The 17,575-nt window shown below is 58.0% G+C and overlaps 1 protein-coding gene across 1 annotated transcript in view; it reads left to right on the forward strand.

Annotated features, from left to right (window-relative positions):
- Window positions 1–2,591: 2,591 nt before the first annotated feature.
- Window positions 2,592–17,575, forward strand: part of EPHA2 (EPH receptor A2) — a 34,156-nt gene continuing 19,172 nt past the window's right edge. The window contains exons 1-3 of the mRNA XM_067566225.1: window positions 2,592–2,772; window positions 11,953–12,020; window positions 14,349–15,009. Coding sequence (XP_067422326.1) covers window positions 2,679–2,772; window positions 11,953–12,020; window positions 14,349–15,009 — 823 coding nt within the window. The 5' untranslated portion in view covers window positions 2,592–2,678. The remainder of the gene's footprint in view (window positions 2,773–11,952; window positions 12,021–14,348; window positions 15,010–17,575) is intronic.

Consider the following 17,575-nt stretch of genomic DNA (forward strand, 5'->3'; position numbering starts at 1 on the left):
TTTGAAACTCCCCATGGTCCTGACACATTTTGCCTGAAAGAAATTTTTGAGCCTGAAAACAGGATCCGTTCAGAATGCAGGTCAGCTTCATTCCTGAGTGCAGCCCCCCACCCCTGGCTCCATTTCAAAACTGTTCTTCTTCCTCCTCTTCTTTTTGTAAAATTGAACCATGCGGGAGATCCCTCAAATGGAACATGAAAACCTTGATTTCCCCTCTTCCCCCAGGACTTTACACCTTATCCCAGCTAGATCCTCTCCTCCAAATTATTATTAGTATCTTTCATCTGGGGGCCCAAGGCCCCATTGCGCTACCAATACCACAAAGACGGTTCCTGCCCTCCAGAGCTCAGGATCCAGACAAAACGGGACTGGGGAATTAACAGCCAAATGGTGGGAAGACAAGGTAGCGGCTGAGAAAGGAGTGAGCGTGCAGCTGAAGAGGGGCAGTGGTCCCTGCAGTCACAGGTTCATTGCCAGGTGTGAAAGTCACCCCTTTCGTGATTTATTTAGGTTGCCCATCCTGCAGCCCCGGAATGCATGGAACTCCCTGGAAGCCAGCTGGCCCTAGTGCCGGTGCTTGTTGAGTGCAGGCAGATTGCAGCTGCTGCACACAGCCTCTTTGACTTCAAGAGGAAGGCACCAGGCGATGGGATCAGGGCCTTGGAATCCTGCATGCGGAAAGCTGGCAGGATCAGGCCCTGGCGGGGTATGCTTTCCGCTTGAATAAACCCCACTCCGGTGACTCAGTCTCTGCTGCAGATACGAGCTCAAGGCAATCCCTTGGAGGCTTTAATAGACCGTGATAAGGGATCATGGGACATTATCACAATGCACACCTCCCGGAACTTTGTTGCCATCACATTACATTTCCCAATACTATAAACAGGAGGCTACGGCGGGAGTTTTACAAGCGCTTTGGCGGCTCGGGATGGCATTCAGCACCTCAGGCCCTTCCCCAGACTTTATGGGAGAGTTCCTTCATCATTAGGGTTTATGGTGGCAGCATAAATACCACCCTTGATTATTTTTATAAGGTTCCCCTATAACCAGGGGATCTTTCATTTGCAAAGGCTGTTTGGAAGTGGCCCCAGGGGGGTTGTTCTTAGCAGCCGGTCACAATGCAGGACTGGGGTTTACACTGGCTCTGTATAAAAACCACTACTAAATGGTAGGAATGATCCCATAGTGCCGTGTGTTGGATAGGATGGAGCCTCGTGCTAGGGAACAGATTCTGATCTCACGCCAACCTCAGGTTCCAAGGCTCAAGAACATGTTTAAGCATGTAAACAGCCCCCTTGATCTTTGCAGGGCTAACTCCGGGCTTGAACACTGAAATCAGGACTAACTCCACTGCAATACCGTGTGTAAAGCCAGCCAAAGTGGGAGCCCAGCCCGGCCCTGCATCTGTATGGAGCACGTGAGTCTCCCCAGCAAGCTCCCCTCAGCCATCACTCCACTTAAGTCACTGGAGTCACGCCAGTGTCTGTCGAACCGTTGGCAGTCAGAGCAGAATCAGGCAAGGGCCCAGCAAAAATCCATCCCCCCTCAGAAGTGAGGGCCTGCTTGCCCCGTGGCTTGCTTCACTGACTGCAGCAGAGTGACTCGCTGGCTTACTGCCTGCAAGCGAGAGGAGAACCCGGCTGCGAGACACCCATGACAGGTCACATAGAATTTCAGTGGATGGCCTGTTCCGTTCGCATGGCACCTGGGGTTCAGAGCGTGGCACGTGGGGCTGATTTTCTGAAGCACTTGGGGCCAGTGTTTCAAGGGCTTGGCACGCACAACTGGGGCTAGAATTTAAAAAGTGCCCTGCCCCCAGAGTGCTGAACGCATCTACAAATTGGGCTCTGACTGGGAGAACCGGGCAGTTTTGAAAATCCTGGCCTTAGTTCTATTGCAGGCATTAAAAAAAAAAATCTTACCCACCTGCGAGGAAAAGGATGAGACATTAAAAAAAAAAAAAAAAACCCCACAAGATTTCTGAGCAGGTGAAAAGAAAGAGGAAATTTCTCAGTGTAAATTACACGGAGGGAGTGTGGAAAGTTTGCTGGAGGATTAGAATATGAAAAGGACATTTCCTCCCCATTATTTGTCTCCTTTGAACTAAACTCTGTGTGTGTTTGTGTGTGTGTGTTTGTGTGTGTGTGGTCCCAGTGGTAGTGGGAGGATGGTGAGGATGTTTCTGTGTGTGTACCAGGGGTCCAGCTGCACAAGGGTGTGAGATATCTCTTCAATACCCTCTGCTTTAACACCCAGATGTGTCCTCGTCCCTACCGAGGAGGTGGGATGGAAGGCATTTCTCATCTTGCTGTTCCCCAGGATCTACCAGATGGCCCTGCTGGAAGCAGGACAGTCCCCCCATGGGGTGACCAGGACGGCAGGGAGATGCGAGGCAATAAAAGATCAAAGCTCTCGGGCGAAGGCGCTGGGCCGGCCCGTCCCCTGGGCTCGCTCATCCCGCGGCTCTGTCTCTTTAAGGCCCCTCCCGCGCGGCATTCCTCAGGGCGTGGCCTGGGTGACGTCAGCTCAGGGCATGAATGAACCGGACCGAAGTTTCCCACATTCCCACCAAGTTGTGCAGGGGCCGGCCGCGCGCGGAGAAGGCACCGGCCGCCGGCGAGACGCGGCTCGTTCCAGCCTCTCGGCCGGGCCCCGGAGCCAGGGGAGCGCCCAGGACGATGGAGAGCGGAGGGGGCCGGCTGTCCTGCTGCTTCGCCCTGCTCCTGCTGCTGCTCCTGCCCGGCGCCCTGCTCGGCTCCCGGGCCAAGGAAGGTAAGAGCCGGGCGCTGCCGGGGGCTGGTTCTGCAAGCTGCGAGCGAGCGGCCGGCACCCGGCCCGGGGAACTGGGGGGGGGCCCCCGGCCCTGCCTGGATGCCGGTGTGAGCAGGCTGCCGATCCTCTCCCGCGGGCCCCCGGCGCTCCTCGCACGTGTGCGGGACTGGGACGGGGAGCGGGGCGGAGAACTGAGGTCTTGGCGGCCCCAGGGAGCGGTGCGGGGCCGGGGAGCCGCTGCCTGGGCGGGGGGGGGGTTTGCTCTGCTCTGCTCCGCTCCGGGAAGGCGGAGGATCTGCAGAGGCAGCGAGAAAGTTTTCAGAAACTTCCGCCGGGATCGCACCCGCCGACAGGTTGTTTTAGCTGCGGCCGGGAATGCGGCGTGACTCCGGATTTACAGCGCAGCGCCTGGCGGGTTGGCCGGGAGGGGGTTTGCAAGGAGGCACCTTGGGGGCCAGTGGAGCAGAGCCTGGGAAGCGGGGCGCCCGGGTGTGTTCGGGGCAGGAATCTGCTGGCGGGGCGGCGGGGGGGGCAGAACATCGCTCCATGGGGGAAGGATTTTCCCGTCTGGAAACACGCCGGGAGAGGTGCTGCCGGCTGCTGCTGGGATTTCTTGAGAGTCGCCCGGCGCCTGGGAGAAGCGGCCCTTGCACCACTTCGCCCAGGGTGGCTGATTCAGGGCGAGGTCACGCGTGGTGTGGAAGTGCCAGGAGTGACACCTCCGTTACACAACCGGGTTGGGACAGAGAAGCAAATATCCCATGGCAGGGCTGGGCGAGAGGGGAGGGGAGGGGTGTTGAATCACTGGTGGGAAGGTGGATGATGTGTTCCCTGCCATTGCATATGTATGAGGTATTAAAGGGTGTGGGTGGGGGCGGGGAGGGGGGAATATTTCCTCAATTTATCCAGAAGTTTCCTCCTTTATTTGCAGCTTTAACCATTGTTACTGAGAGACCTTACTAAGGTTTTGCATGGAAGATGCTTTTGTAACCATGTAAATTGCATGACTGGTCATAGCAGAGATCTGTTGTCTTTCTCCTGATTTAGAAAGCCCCAGACACACACATTAGAGAGAGAGAGAGAGGGCCACCTTCTGCTTTTGGTGACACCAGAGTAAATGGGGAGTTACCGCCACTGACTTTTAGTAAAGCTGCTCCAGATCTTCCAGATCTACTCTGGCCTTTAGCATTCTGAAGACAGAATTATTAAACTCAATTTTTTTGGGGGGGGAGGGGAAGATAGAAGAAAACTGGTGCCAATTTCCAAAATCTACTTTTACCATGTAATGATTCCAGAGGGGGGGGGGGGTCAGAGTGCCGGAGTTTGAGTCCCGATCCAGATTCCAAACTTTTCCAGAGTTTGGATCTAGGCTTTTTAGTTTGGGCCCATGTCTGAAACATTCCCAGAGTTCTAGGATTTCACCTACACTCCTGGGGATTGCTACGCTGGGAGAAAAATCAAAGCAGATTGAAGAATTGAACTGAAAGCAGAATTCCGGCCTGGAATATTTAGGACAATATCAGGACAATATAAGAGTAGTTTAAAAATCAAATAAACTTTTCCCTGTCCTTTACTCAGCCCTTTGTGCTAAGTGATTACAGTTACCAGGATAAAGGTGCTTCTAGGGTATGTCTGATTTCTGTGTCCTGAGTAAGCTGTACCAGCAGCAGCACCACCTTTATACTGGTATAACTGCATTGTGCTGCTTTAGCGCTGCTTCTAAACCGATATAGCCATCAGATTGCTACAAAACCTGCATGCAAACCAACTTGCAGGGGTCCGTAACTAATCTGTGCAGCGGACAGATTCCCACTGGCTTTGAGTTTTGGATGAGGTCCAGAGAGTACCTCAGGCATGCTGCTTGGAGGCCCCCGGGATGACTACCAACTTCTGATCCAAATCTGGATCCGATCAGAACTTTCCCAAAGCTTGGAGCTGTTCTGATCTGGAGCTGGAGTTTTCTCCAATAGAGAGATTGGGGACTATTTGCAAAATTCCTATCTAGAGCTGAATGTTTCCAAATGCTGAGGGTGTTTGGATCAAGGATTTTTGCCTGGACCCATCTTTCATTCAAAAAAGCCATTAGAAAAGGGAGCAGCTGATTCCAACTGTGAATTCTTTTTGTATGTATCTTAAAAGACTATTATGAAGAAATCCAAACCCTAGGTATTGGCACATGACACCAGGATGGTTCTGGTCCGGTGCTGAGTTATTGGGTAGAGTTGGGTTTCTTTTAAAAAAACAAAGCCAAATGTGGCTTAGGCATGGAGGAATCTGGAATAATACACATACTTGGCCAGATGGGCTGTAATTGCTCAGAAAAAAGCATGAGAGTCTACCATGTAAATAGTGATTTAAGGCAAAAAAGAATTTAACAGCCGCTGCTAATTTTGGGTGCTTGGATTTTTAAGTACGCAGCCTGAGAGCTGTTTTTTTGGGCGCCCAAGATTTGACATCCTGCATCTCAGGTTGGCCACCCAAAACTAGTCACTACTCTGGAACATTATACCATTCTTAAAACTACAACAACATTGCTACCACTGCTTCCCCAGGCAGCTTGGTTATTAGCTCACACGAGAAGGAGCCGCTGGAAGATTGCGGCAGTTTTTCAGATTAACGTTGCGTTTGTTGTTTTCCAAGTGCCAAAAGTAATTGGTGTCTAATGTAGACTAATCTCTTGCCAAATTGCAGTTTCCAATTAACTCTGCTGTGGAATTAGAAGAGGGCTTGTTACTTGGTAAAGGGAGCAGATCTATTTTTATGCTGCAATATACCAGTGAAATCAGCTGCTTTAAGAAAGCATGCGCTAGATCATCCGTCCTTGGCCTATAACCTGAGACTAGGGGGAAATTCGCCTTTCCCATCTGCATGACAGATCTTGACACTACTATTCTGCTACCCCCTAGGAGCACGATCTGCTCTTCCTGCATGAGGGAAAAACCTATAGTTCCTCCATATTTAGGGAGAGCAAAACACGGTAGATGAAGTCCACAGTGCAGAGGCCAGAGGAGATCTTAGCCATTAGGCCAGAGCACCATTATTACAGGTGATGTGCTCTGGGGTCTGAATGCAAATCTACAAAACTGGAGATGTAATCCCTGCTCCCTCTCAGGGCTGGTCTGCGTTGGCTAGAACAGGACTGGTAATTCTCCACAAATGCTAAGAACTGTCCTGCGGACGGATCTTAGGTCAGACGAGGTGGAAGAAGCAGCTGCTATCCTGGGGGAAGCACATGCGGTGGTGGGGGGGGGGGGTCTCGTTCTACTCGTCTTTGTGGCTTTGAGCAAATCACATCAATTCTCATAGAAGATTTTTCCCTTTGTTAATTTTTTTTAATATCCAGCGAAAACCGATTAAAGAAGGTGTTGAAAACGGAGGAGAGAAAAGGATTAAAATGAGTGGGGGCAGAGGAGTAGAGGGAAAGCTTTGCCTGGCTGAGGCAGCCCAAGGAGAGACAGACAGACAGACTGCAATCAGGGGTTCTCCCCCACTTGTGTAACATTTTTAAAAGGCGACTTGCAAATAAAACCTGGGAGCTGGGGCTGCTTTGGTGACCCAGCTCCCGGTGGGAGGCCATGGCCCAGTGAGATGTTTGTTTTTACTCACATCACCTTCAGCATAGGTTGGAGGGGGAGACGGTCAAAGTCACAGAGCACGCAGGGCAGACGATGGAGCTTTGCTCACTGAGGCCCTGATCCAGCGCAGCGCTTAAGCACATACTGAAGTCCAGGAAAGCACTAAGCTCAGGTCCTTGATGGAGGTTAGGAGCCTAAATAATTTTGGGGGTCTGAGCTTAAATGCCCCTGAAGTCAATGGGATTTAAGCATGGGTCTGAAACCGGAGCTTGCGCAGGCTGGGGCTGAGAGTCAAGAGATCGGACTTCCAGGCTCTGCTATGGACTCACTGTGCAGCGTTGAGTAAGTCACTGCCTCGCTCTGTGCCTCGGTTTCCCCAGCAGGGCCATGGGGGCGCAACCAGCCCTGCAGTTGCCCTGTCAGCTACAAAATGGTGATCATTCTGGGAGGCTCAAATGAATCTTTGCAAAGCTCTGGAGAAGAGGGAAATATTCTGAGGAAGAGAAATGGGGGAAGAAAGCGGAAGAAGCAGTGCCTGTTTCCACCGGGCGCCCTGGAATGCCGGGTGGAAACCAGCTGAGCCCACCTTGGAGTATAAATAAACCAGTAGGGTTTGAACTAGCTGGGAGGTGGCAGAGACGGGTCAGTGCTGGCAGAGTCGCCCTGCAGTCACGAGAAAGGAAATGAAGGGCTTGCGTGAAATCCTTGGTGTGGTGTCCGCTCTGGGCACAGCCTGGTTTCTGAGCTCCCGTGCAGCCTGGCTCCTTTGAACAGGGTTCAGCCAGCTCTGAACTGGGGGTTCCTGCCTTTGGCCCTGCCGAGGGCCGCGTTGGTGCCTTGCCAGGAGCCTGTGCACCACACCCGGTTTGCCTGAAGATTGCAGTCACCCTCCTCTTTCATGCAGAGGGGCAGGTCCCAGCACGTGATGCAGCCTGGCTGCATGGATGGGGGTGGGAAACTGGACACTGGGCTGTATCCCCTCCATGCGCTACAAGGAGAGGGAGACCCTGGGTCGGGGGTAGAACCCCACACACCTTGTTGGGCCAAGAGACCGCCAACCCCTTCCAGGAGTGCAGGGCCCCGATCGGGACACCTGGGTGGTGACGCGACGCTGCACGGGCTAGGTTAATTAGCGTTGGGGCCAGAGGGGATCCCAGTGTCCGCCAGCAGCCTGGACGATGAATCCTCTCTGTGTTTATTACCAGCCCCCCTGCTAAACTCTCATCTCAACTCTCAGCATTGCACACACGAGACCCGCTAGCCAGTGAGATCCCCCCATCCCAGTCACACGCGAGCAAGGCGCACGGGAGAAAGGAGCCCCCGTGTGAGACTAGTCGATGACGTGGCTTTAACCCCTGGGCTGGCCTTTCAGAACCTGTTGCAACGTGCCAGGTGCAACCTGCTGCTGGGGCAGAAGGGAGTTCCCTCTCCCTGCGTGGGCCAGGGGCTCGCCCCTTCTGCTAGCCAAGAGGCAGGGGTGTGGGAGTGGTGCCTGGGCAGAGCACTCTCAAACTCGGCTCACTGCTGCTGTGTGAGATCCCGGCTGTGCCACGCCACACTGCCCCAGGGGAGGAGGGGGTGTTGGGGTGCAGGAGAGCTGGTCTTAGACATCCAGTGTCAGGGAGCGTCTTCAGATCAGACCCTTAGCACTTGCCCCCAACATCCCTTATCCCTGCACAGAGAGGGGGGGCCGTCACCTAGACAACAGAGATGGAGGGGGCAGCCTGCGGAGCTGGGCTGTCCTGGGTTAGACGGGTGGGCCTGAGCCCCACCCCCAGGCTCCCTGCTGTGTCTCTTCTTAGCCGCGAATTCATTTGTCCTGGGATTAAAGGTGTTTCCAACCCTAGGGCTGGGCCGGGGCCCAAAAGCAGGGAGCAAAAGATGGATCCACAGAACCAAAGGGGGCCCATTGCCCGGCTTCCTTCCCAGACCCAGTCTGCCCCATGGATCCGCCCTGTGCTTGCCCCGAGCCAAGGATTTGTGGCAAAATGTGGCACCGAGTCTCGCAGCCTGGGGCAGCTGACTGAGGCCGCAGGGCTGTAAAACTGCAGTGTAGACGTTCAGCCTCGGCCTGGCACCCGGGCTCGGAGACCCTCGAGCCTGGGCATCTACACGGCATCTATAGCCCCGCGAGCCTGGATCAGTGGACCCGGACCAATGGCGGGTCTTTCGTTGCCATGGAGATGTACCCTGAGATGCAGAGGCAGGGAGCGTCCGGGATCCCCAGGCAGCCGGTAGATCCCAGCTCTTTCCACTCCAAACCCCTTCCCTCCACAGAAAGCAGCTGGTGGGTCGCAGAGCTGCAGGAGTTTTGAGAGCAGCAGGGGACGCAGGCCCTGCTGCTGCTTATGCCTGCCTGGCGGGGGTGGCAAGGGGGCATGTTTCTTTCAGGGAAGCTGGCGGGGTGGCTCAGCTCCTGTGTTATACAGGGAGGGAGGGCGTGGACCCAGATCTGCTGCCCTGGGAGAATAACCATGAAGAGATCTCCCCAGCCAGCAGAGTTAAAAGAGAGCGGGGTGGGTCTGGGGCCTGCAGCCCGTCCCATGTGGCCCGGGGCCCCTGGGTATCCAGGCTACAGCCCTGGCACCAAGACCTCAGGCCTGGCTCTTCTCTCACCGACTTCGTCTGGGCTGCCTCTGGCTCGCAGAGGTTTGATGGGGAGAGGCGGGTCCCTTCCCCAGCCTGAATCCTCGGGGCTGCCCGGCCTCGTGGGCGCCAGGCCAGTGCGAACCAGGAGCCCCAGGGGTCTGGGTGCCTCTGGCCTGCACGCTGCCCTTCACTGCTCAGAGATGCCTGATGCTAACACATTCCTGGCGGGCTGATTCACCGGGGTTTGGCAGGGCCCTGACGGGCTGGGTAATTGCTTCCGCTCAGACCTCGGCCGCTCGCCCTTTGATTTCACTGCCTCTGTCATGCGGCTGCTGGGTTATTTATTTTTCTTCCCTTCTTTCCTTCCTCTTTTCAAACCCATTCGATCACTGGGCAGGTCCCAGCCTCCATCCCTGTGCTGCTAGGGACAGCAGACTCCAGCCCTGCATGTCTGAACATGTCTTAGGAGGGTTTGGCTGGCTGATGGCAGAGGCTTGCCTTGGTTGACAGATCAGATCCCTGGCCAACCAAGGCCAAAAGTGGCCAGTGCCTGAGGCTACGGGGAAAAGGGAGAAAGTCCGTCCGTAACATGCCCATGCAGTGGTGCGATGCTCACACTGATGGGGCTATGGGGTGTATTCCCTTCCTGACCCCTGTGCCACTTGGCTTACGCCGTGAAGCATGATCTGCCTTGTTGTCATTACCTTCACTTTGCATGGCTCCAGTTTTTATTTGTGGTTGCAAAATAGACCCGTCCTCTTAAAGACTCTCAACCACAATGTTTGCCTTGATGAGGAGAGATGGCCTTGTGGTTAAAGCCCTGGGCTGAGACTCAGGAGAGCTGGCTTCTGGTCCCAGATTTTCCACAGGCTCCCTGCGTGCTCTTAGACAAGTCGCTTATGCCTTCTGAGCCTCAGTTTTTGCACTTATAAAATGAGGATAACTGCACTCCCTTACTCAGAGGGTTATGGGGATACATTTATCGGTAACTAATTAGGAGGTGTTTGGATATGACAGTGATGAGGCTGTGGCAATACTTAGAAATCCTGCAGCGGTGAGTTACGCAGGTTGGCAGTGCGGTGTGTGAAAATGGGAGGGTCTTGTGCTTACAGCAATGGTTTTAGGAGCCAGGTGGCTTCCAGCATCTGGTCCTGTAGAGCACATCTTTCCCCTGGCCAAGAGCTGGGAAAGGAGGATTCCCCCCTCCCTGCCCCAGCCCTTCTTCCAGGCACAGATATCACCATGCAAGGCCTAGATGTTGGGACTGATTCTGCCCTCACTCTCAGTGGTGTAAAGCGGGAAGGAGTCAGGAAACAAGCAAGAGCAGAAACGCGGCTGTGAAAAGAGTGGAGTGAGCCTTCCGCCAGCAATCCCAGCCCAGCCCATGCGCAGATACCTAGAGAATGGAGACCGAGCCTCCCACCCCCGTTCAAAGCCCCTTCGGGGGCAGCGGGGCTGTTTTTCAAGCTGCAGCGTAACGTTAATGAATGGTTTGCAGCCTTGGCAGCTGCGGGCGGCCCCTGGATCCAAACCGGCGTCTGGAAGAGATTTCGTTCCCCCAGCGCCGCAGCTCCTTCTCACGCAGTGGAACAGACTCTGGAGAATGGGAGCGCTACAGAGGAAAACCCCCGAGGCACCAGGGATCGTGTCTGTTTGGGGTGAAGGGCCAGCGAGACTGGGGGGGAGGGTGCAGCGGGAAGGGCTGAATAGGATGCTGCTAGCACAGGAGTTAGCAGAGCAAAGGGGCATCCTGCCTGGTATCCTGTCTCTGAAGCCGGATGCTTCGGAGAAAGGCATCAGACCAGCTAATGTAGTGATAGGGGGAGTAAATTCCTGCCTGACCTTGGCTTAGCTGGTGCCCTGAAGCATGAGGGCTGATAGGGCCTCGTGATCATTATCCCAGCTAGTGCAGATGTGCCTGTGTATAGGACCAAATTCATCCCTGGCATAATGCCATTGACTTCACTGGGGTAACACCAGGGATGCTTTGGCCCTACTGTCTACCTGGCTTCCTCTGAGCCGTGAGCAGAGCTGGGCTGGCCTGACTGTGCCAGACCCTCCCTCCTGCACCTTTGGATCCTCTGCCCTTTCCTCTCAGGCTGCCTCCCTGTTCCTAAATAAAAAGTCTGTAGCAGCCCTGCTGGTTAGTCAACTTCTCAAACACGGGTTATGAGGGCAAATAAAAACACAGCCCTGAGATAAGAGAGAGATAAGGGTGGTGGCATCTCCACCCCTGTCGGTCCCAGCCTGGCCCTGGGAGCTGCCCACATCTTGCCAGCACCATGCCACAGCCCTGGCGGCTTTGGGGACCCGGCAGAAGCGAGGCGGGGCAGAGCAGAGACCAAGGCCATAGGGGGTGGGTGCCGCCGGCGTTGAGAGGTGACTCATGGGCGGAGCTGCGGGGCCGCCCAGATTTTGTATTGCTCCTCTGACCTCGCCCGGCTCTTAAAATGGAGGGAGAGTGGCCTGCTCTGGAGTGCAGCCAGTCCTCGCACTACCATCAGCCCACCCCCCGGATTGGCCAGGGCAGGGAGCCAGGCGCTCGTCAGGGGAGGGAGGAGCCGAGCGATGGGTCTGGGCCCTTTATGCTTCCCCGTGGTGCCTGCAGGAGGCTCCCGAGGTTGGCTTAAAACAAAAGCCGCTGCCTCCGTTTGCTTTTTGACCTTGCAGCCCGAGGCCCGTCAGGCCTTTGCCGCCCTGCCTCGGCAGGAGGACGCTCCGGCCACACACAGATGCAGATCGGGAGCTTTAGGGCCGTGGCTGCCGGCTCTTTAACAAAGAGGGGTTTTCTCCCCACTGTGTGGCAGGCGCTGGTGTTAAATAGGTGTGAAGGAAACCAGCCCCGGGCCTGCTTCCCCACAGCCTTGTGCTTTGTGCCCTCGCTCATCCCTGTGCAAAGCAAGCGTCAAGCGGAGGGATCGCAATGTGCTTGGCTGTCTGTCGGCGGGATGGTCACGGCCTGGATGTGACTTCCATCTCCCCTGGTCTAACAGCGTCTGTTTTCTTTCCCTTTCAGTCGTCCTGCTGGATTTTGCCAAGGCCCAGGGAGAGCTCGGCTGGCTGACCCATCCCTATGGGAAGGGGGTAAGTCTGAACACCCACCGCTAGCCGGGAGCTCTCGGGAGGGGTGGGCGTGGGGGGGGTCCTCACTCTAGCATAGCTCCATAGGTTGGCTCCTGGTTCACCCTGGGGTTAGCGAAAGGAGAATCAGCCTTGTTGTCTGTTGGGAGGCAGAGAACACAGGAGGTGCTGGTACCTCCGTGGTCATCAGACCATAAACATAACATAGGTGCTGGGCCCAAACAAGGGGTTGGGGAGAGGGGCGGTTTGTTTTTCCACACGCTGATTTGGTTTGTTGCCCGTAGATGGGTCGTGGGGGTTGTGGGTTCTCGTCTCCGATCCCATGTGGGCCGGGCAGCCTCGCAGCTTTGGGTGGTGGCTTTCAGGGATCACCACAGTCCCTGCTTTTCTGCAGCCAGTTTTTAAAGTTGATCAGGTCAGTTCAAACCAATCTGTGCATGACTCTGGCCTTGCGATAGCCCCGTCAGTGGGATGATCTCAAAGCACTTTTTAGTCTGGATTAATCTCCCTCCCACACACACTAGACACTGGTGAGGTAGGTCAATACGGTTGTCCCCTTGTACAGATGGGGAAACTGAGGCACCCCTCCCCCCCTGCACTGACCCCTCCTTTGTATGGACCCAGCTCACTGAGCTCAGAGCCTGGGCCCCAGACTCTTGCTGAGGGCAGGCTCCCCGGTCCCTGTGGTCAGGGAGCAGAGCATCGAGGTGGGGGTCATGCTCCGTGGGTCGCCCGATTGCAGGGGGACGCAGCGCGCGAGGGGCCAAGTGCTGGCTGCAGTGGGGCGGGGGGCGTGCCAAGCGGTGCGGCCGGGCTGCGGTTGCTGCATTGCGTTGCCGCACTGGCCCTTCCGGGGGGAGACTGGAGGCAAAGCCACTGCACCGCCCCCAGTGAGATGAGTTTGCTGGTCTTCTCCACCATAGCAGGGGGCCGTGGGTCAGGGCTGAGGGGCACCGGCCGAGCTGTGCAAGGAGGCCCACAGCCAGACTAGCAGGGGCAAGTCTGCAGGGGGGGCTGCAGGAGACACAATGGGGGTTAGGGGTACCTAGGGCCAGCAGAGCCGGTCGGTGCATTGGGATCCTGGCCCGAGGTGGCTGGAGCCGCACTACGAGCACTCCATCAAATAACCCTTCGCCCATCCCCTGCTGCAGCCAGACAAACCGTCCCGGCCAGTCCGGCCCCTCTGCTTTCCCCCTCCTGCCTTCTCGGGGGGGGCAAGCTGTGCTCCGGCCCTGCTAGACCGCTGTGAAACGTTCCCGCCCCTGGCTCCACGGGGGAGTTGCATGGCGGGCGGAGGGGGGCCTGGAGGCCTGGAGGGTTCCCGTGGGGGATCAGATGTCCCTTGTTTTCAGCAGTGCGAAGACCCCCAAGCTGGCTGCCCCTGCCCCAACCCAACCTGCTGTTTGTTTTGGTATCTCCTGGCGGGTTTCCTATCTCCTGCCCTGCCGTGGGCCATGTCAGGAGGTTAATCAGACGGACGGTGTGCTCTGCCCTCCGCCGTGCCAAGTGAATCCCTTGGGTTTGCTAAACCTTGGCTATTTCCAGCAACAAGGGGGGTCCAGCCCCAGCTGCCTTTCCCAAACACAGCCTCCACCCTGGCCATCTTGGGCCGGATCCCGACCGCCTGATCTCCCTCCCCGTGCAAAGAGACCTGTTGTTGTCAAGGAGCGCTGGCCAGGCCTTAGACTGAATTCTGTGGGTCAGAATATCCAACACGTGGAATAATTTGGTAGCAGCTCCCCTCCCCCCGGCCCCGGGGACTGGGTCAGAACAGAGCAGCTGGTCCGCAGGGGTGGCAGTAGCAGGGAGCGGGCAGCTTGGTCTGAACTCTGTTCACACTTTGCGGGCTTGAGTTGGGCACCCAGAATCAGAGGCACCTTAACAATGTTGGGCCTGAACCGCCATGTGCCTCCGTTTCCCCATGTGTAAAAACGGAGGTTGGTATCTTGGCCTTCCTCGCTGATGAGGGCGCAGGGGGCTTGAGGGTCACTGTCAATCCATGGCCAGTGGCAGCGTGTCTGCGGGCAGCGGACAGGGAGGGCGTGGGGAAAGCAATCTGAGACCGGATGCAGTGGCTGGGTGGTGTTGGGCTCAAACCGCCAGGCCTCCGTGCAGGGCAGAGCCAAGGGAGCTGCCGGGTTTGCCAGGTCTCCGCTCCCTGCTTCACCGCGTGAGCCAACCTCCAGCTGATGGGGTCAGGAGGAAACTTAGCCAGGGCTTCTTGCACCTTCCTCTGCCCGTCAGAGATGGGCGCTGGGCTGGCAGTTCCTAGGGTCCAGCTCTGGCTGGGTCCAGTTTGCTCTCATTTCACTCCTCGTTTCCCCCGGGCAGTGGGATCTCCTCCAGAACGTCATGAACGATTCCCTCATCTACATCTACTCGGTCTGCAACGTGATGGAGAGCGACCAGGACAACTGGCTGCGGACCAACTGGATCTACCGCAGCGAAGCCACGCGCATCTTCGTCGAGCTGAAGTTCACGGTGCGCGACTGCAACAGCTTCCCGGGCGGGGCCAGCTCCTGCAAGGAGACCTTCAACCTGTACTACGCCGAGTCGGACGTGGACTACGGCACCAACTTCCAGAAGCGCCAGTTCAAGAAGATCGACACCATCGCGCCCGACGAGATCACCGTGCAGGACGACTTCGCCTCCCGCAACGTCAAGCTCAACGTGGAGGTGCGCTCGGTGGGGCCGCTGAGCCGCAAGGGCTTCTACCTGGCCTTCCAGGACATCGGGGCCTGCGTGGCCTTGCTTTCCGTCCGCATCTACTACAAGAAGTGCCCCGGCGTGCTGCGCAACATGGCGCTCTTCCCGGAGACCATCGCCGGCGCCGACTCGCAGGCGGTGGTCAAGGTGCGGGGCGCCTGCGTGGAGGATGCGGTGGCCAGCGAGGAGCCCAGCATGCACTGCAACTCGGACGGAGAGTGGCTGGTGCCCATCGGGCAGTGCCTCTGTCGGGCCGGCTACGAGAAGGCAGAGGAGAGCTGCAAAGGTAAAGGCATCGGCCAGCCGGGGGTGCGCGCGGGGGAGGTTGGGGAGCTCCCGGCTTCCCCTGCACAGCTCTGCCGGTGCCCCTCAATTCCGACCTGCAGCCCCCCCGGCTCTGCCTGCCCGGGGCCAATGCATCTCTTTCCAAGAGAGTGTTTGCCATTCATTCTCTTCTCTGCCCCGCTCCCCCTGGGGGGGCGCCCCGAGGGGCCGGGCCTCGGAGCTGGAGAGGGCACCAGCTAACCCGAGCGCAGGGAACTGAGCCGCCCCGACGAAACCCTCCTGAACAATAGGCAGCAGTGTTGGGGGAAGGGGGTCCAGCGATGGAGCAGATGCCTGTGCCGGGCTGGCAACTCCCCTATGACATGAGTGGTGAAGAATGCGGCGGGGAGAGGGGGCGGCGGGAGCCTCCCCGTGGGCTGGGGAATGGGACGCTGGCAGATAAACCCCGGCTGCACAGAAAGTGGTGCCAGAGGCGGGGGGCACGGTGTGAGCTTGGCCGGGTGGAATTGATCTCCCCCCCCCCCCCCCCCAATGCAAACACACACCTGCTGTAGACCCTCGGGAGCCCAGGGGTGTCCAGGAGCCCCTAGGTCAAGGAGTGGGGAAGGGTTTGATTTATGGGGATTCGCGCCGGGTCCTGGGACAGCGGGGTGGGGGAGGGGGATGGTGCGCAGGAGCCGTTCTGCCGGGGGAGGGGAGCTTTAACACCCAGGTCACGTCCTGTCCTGCCTGGGCTTGTTCTTCCTCGTGTGCCCCCAAAGCCAGCGCATCCCCCAGAAACCCCCAGTTCAGTGCTGGCTTGCACAGGCAGCAGCCTGGCATAACCCTGCCCCAGCGCCCCTGGCGGGCACCCTCTAGGAGAGAACCCATGGCCCAGTCAGTCCTTGGCTGCCGCGGCAGGGACCGATGGGGCCAGCGGTTTAAGCACAGCAGGTGCCTGCCTGGAGAAACCCAGCTTGAGACCTGCCAAACTGGCGTGTGCCCCCCCCGCTGTGAGCTGGGCAGGCCTGGAGCAGCTGGTCTCCTCCCCCCGGGAGGGGCAGCGGGAAATGGGCGGGCAGGGGCTCCGCTTCCCACGCTCAGCCTGTCCATGCTGTCAGCATCTCTGCTTGGGCCTGAGAAATGGCTTCCGCCAGGTGGGAGAGTGGTGGGGAGCACGGAGCCCTGCTCCGCCCTGGTGTCCGCGGGGGCCTGCTGGGCTCGGGGTCCACCCGGCTCCCCGGATCAGGGCCTCACCAGCCCCCCAGGAGGGGGGTGAAGGTGCTGCGGCTGGGCCTGCCTTCGTGGGGCACTCGCGTCTGACACCAGGTGTGGGTGTGTGGGGTGTGTGTGTGTGTGTGGGTGGGTGGAGCTGGGGATTGGGCTGGGGGGAGTTTATGGATCTCGCCCCCCGAGTCTGAGACAAGGGCGCTCTGGCAGCTAGCAAGGAGGCTGAGTGGCAGCTGTCAGTTGCCCCAGCCTTTGGACCCAGGAGCTGGGCGGACTGGGCTGGCCTGTGAGCTGCCAATCTGCCCTTCCGAAGGGCTCCAGGGAAGCAGCAATAAATCAGGAAGCGCTTCCGCCCCCCCCCCTCCCCTCGCGCCCCCCCCCCCCCCCAGCTCCTGGCTTAAATGCTGCGGGGGACACCAGCTCCCATCCCAGGTGCGCTGTGTCCTGGGTGCTGGGAGCAGGCGGGCTGGGACCAAGGCCTTGGGGGGGGGCTGGAGGTTCAGCTCTCTGAGCCGTGTCGGGAACAGAAGGTTGCATCCCTGCGTTGTAGACAGGAGGATCCTGAGGCTAAAGTTGCAGTGGAGGGGCTCAGTGTGATTGAGGGGTGCCAGCCGAGCTGTGGGTGGGGAGAGCCCAGGGCCAGGATAGCAGGGGGCCGCGGGTCGGGACTGAGAGGCAGAGCTGTGCAGGGGACGCTCGTCCCACCCGCTGTGCCCGGCTCTCTTCAGGGCTGTCATGAGCCAGTCCAGCCGTATCACTGGCTGGGCAGCCGCCCCTGCATTCTGGGGGCTCTGCCCTGGAGAAGGGCACAGGGGGTCAGTCCCTGCGCCGCTCACCTGGCAGGGCCTGGGTTGGGGACCCCCTGAAACTAAAGGGAGCTTTGTGCCAACGCTGACCCCGCACGGTGCTGAGCGCCATCCACAGCCTGCGGTCAGTGGGAGTGGAGGGCGCTGGGCCCCAGTATGGGATCCCAGGGATGGACTGGGCGCCCCCAGAGCCAGCCGTGGACCTGTGAGTCCAGGGAAGACAGCAGCCTGGTAAGGGTGATGGGAAAGCAGCAAAGTGGGGTACAGCCCCCTCCCCAGTGTACATGGGGGTGCTGTGAGCAGAGGGGCCTTCACAGCCTGCACATAGGAGGTGCTGTGAGTGAGGGCACCGTCTGTAGCTGGAGCCCCCGCCCTGGCAGAGCTCAGCCTTTCCAGGGGTGGAGAGGAAGAGAATGAAACAAATGGGAGATAAAGGAGTGGGGGGGGGGGAGAGGACCTGGCAGGGAGGGAGAGGGGCCCCTCTATTTTGTTAGGGTCAGGAATGCGACGATGGGAGATAATCCATGGGTTTGCATAAAGGAGCCGTTCAGT

Source organism: Emydura macquarii, unplaced genomic scaffold, assembly GCF_026122565.2.
Source record: "Emydura macquarii macquarii isolate MOO-44397 ecotype Brisbane River unplaced genomic scaffold, CSIRO-AGI_Emac_v2 contig_2768, whole genome shotgun sequence".
Taxonomy (NCBI): Eukaryota; Metazoa; Chordata; order Testudines; family Chelidae; genus Emydura; species Emydura macquarii.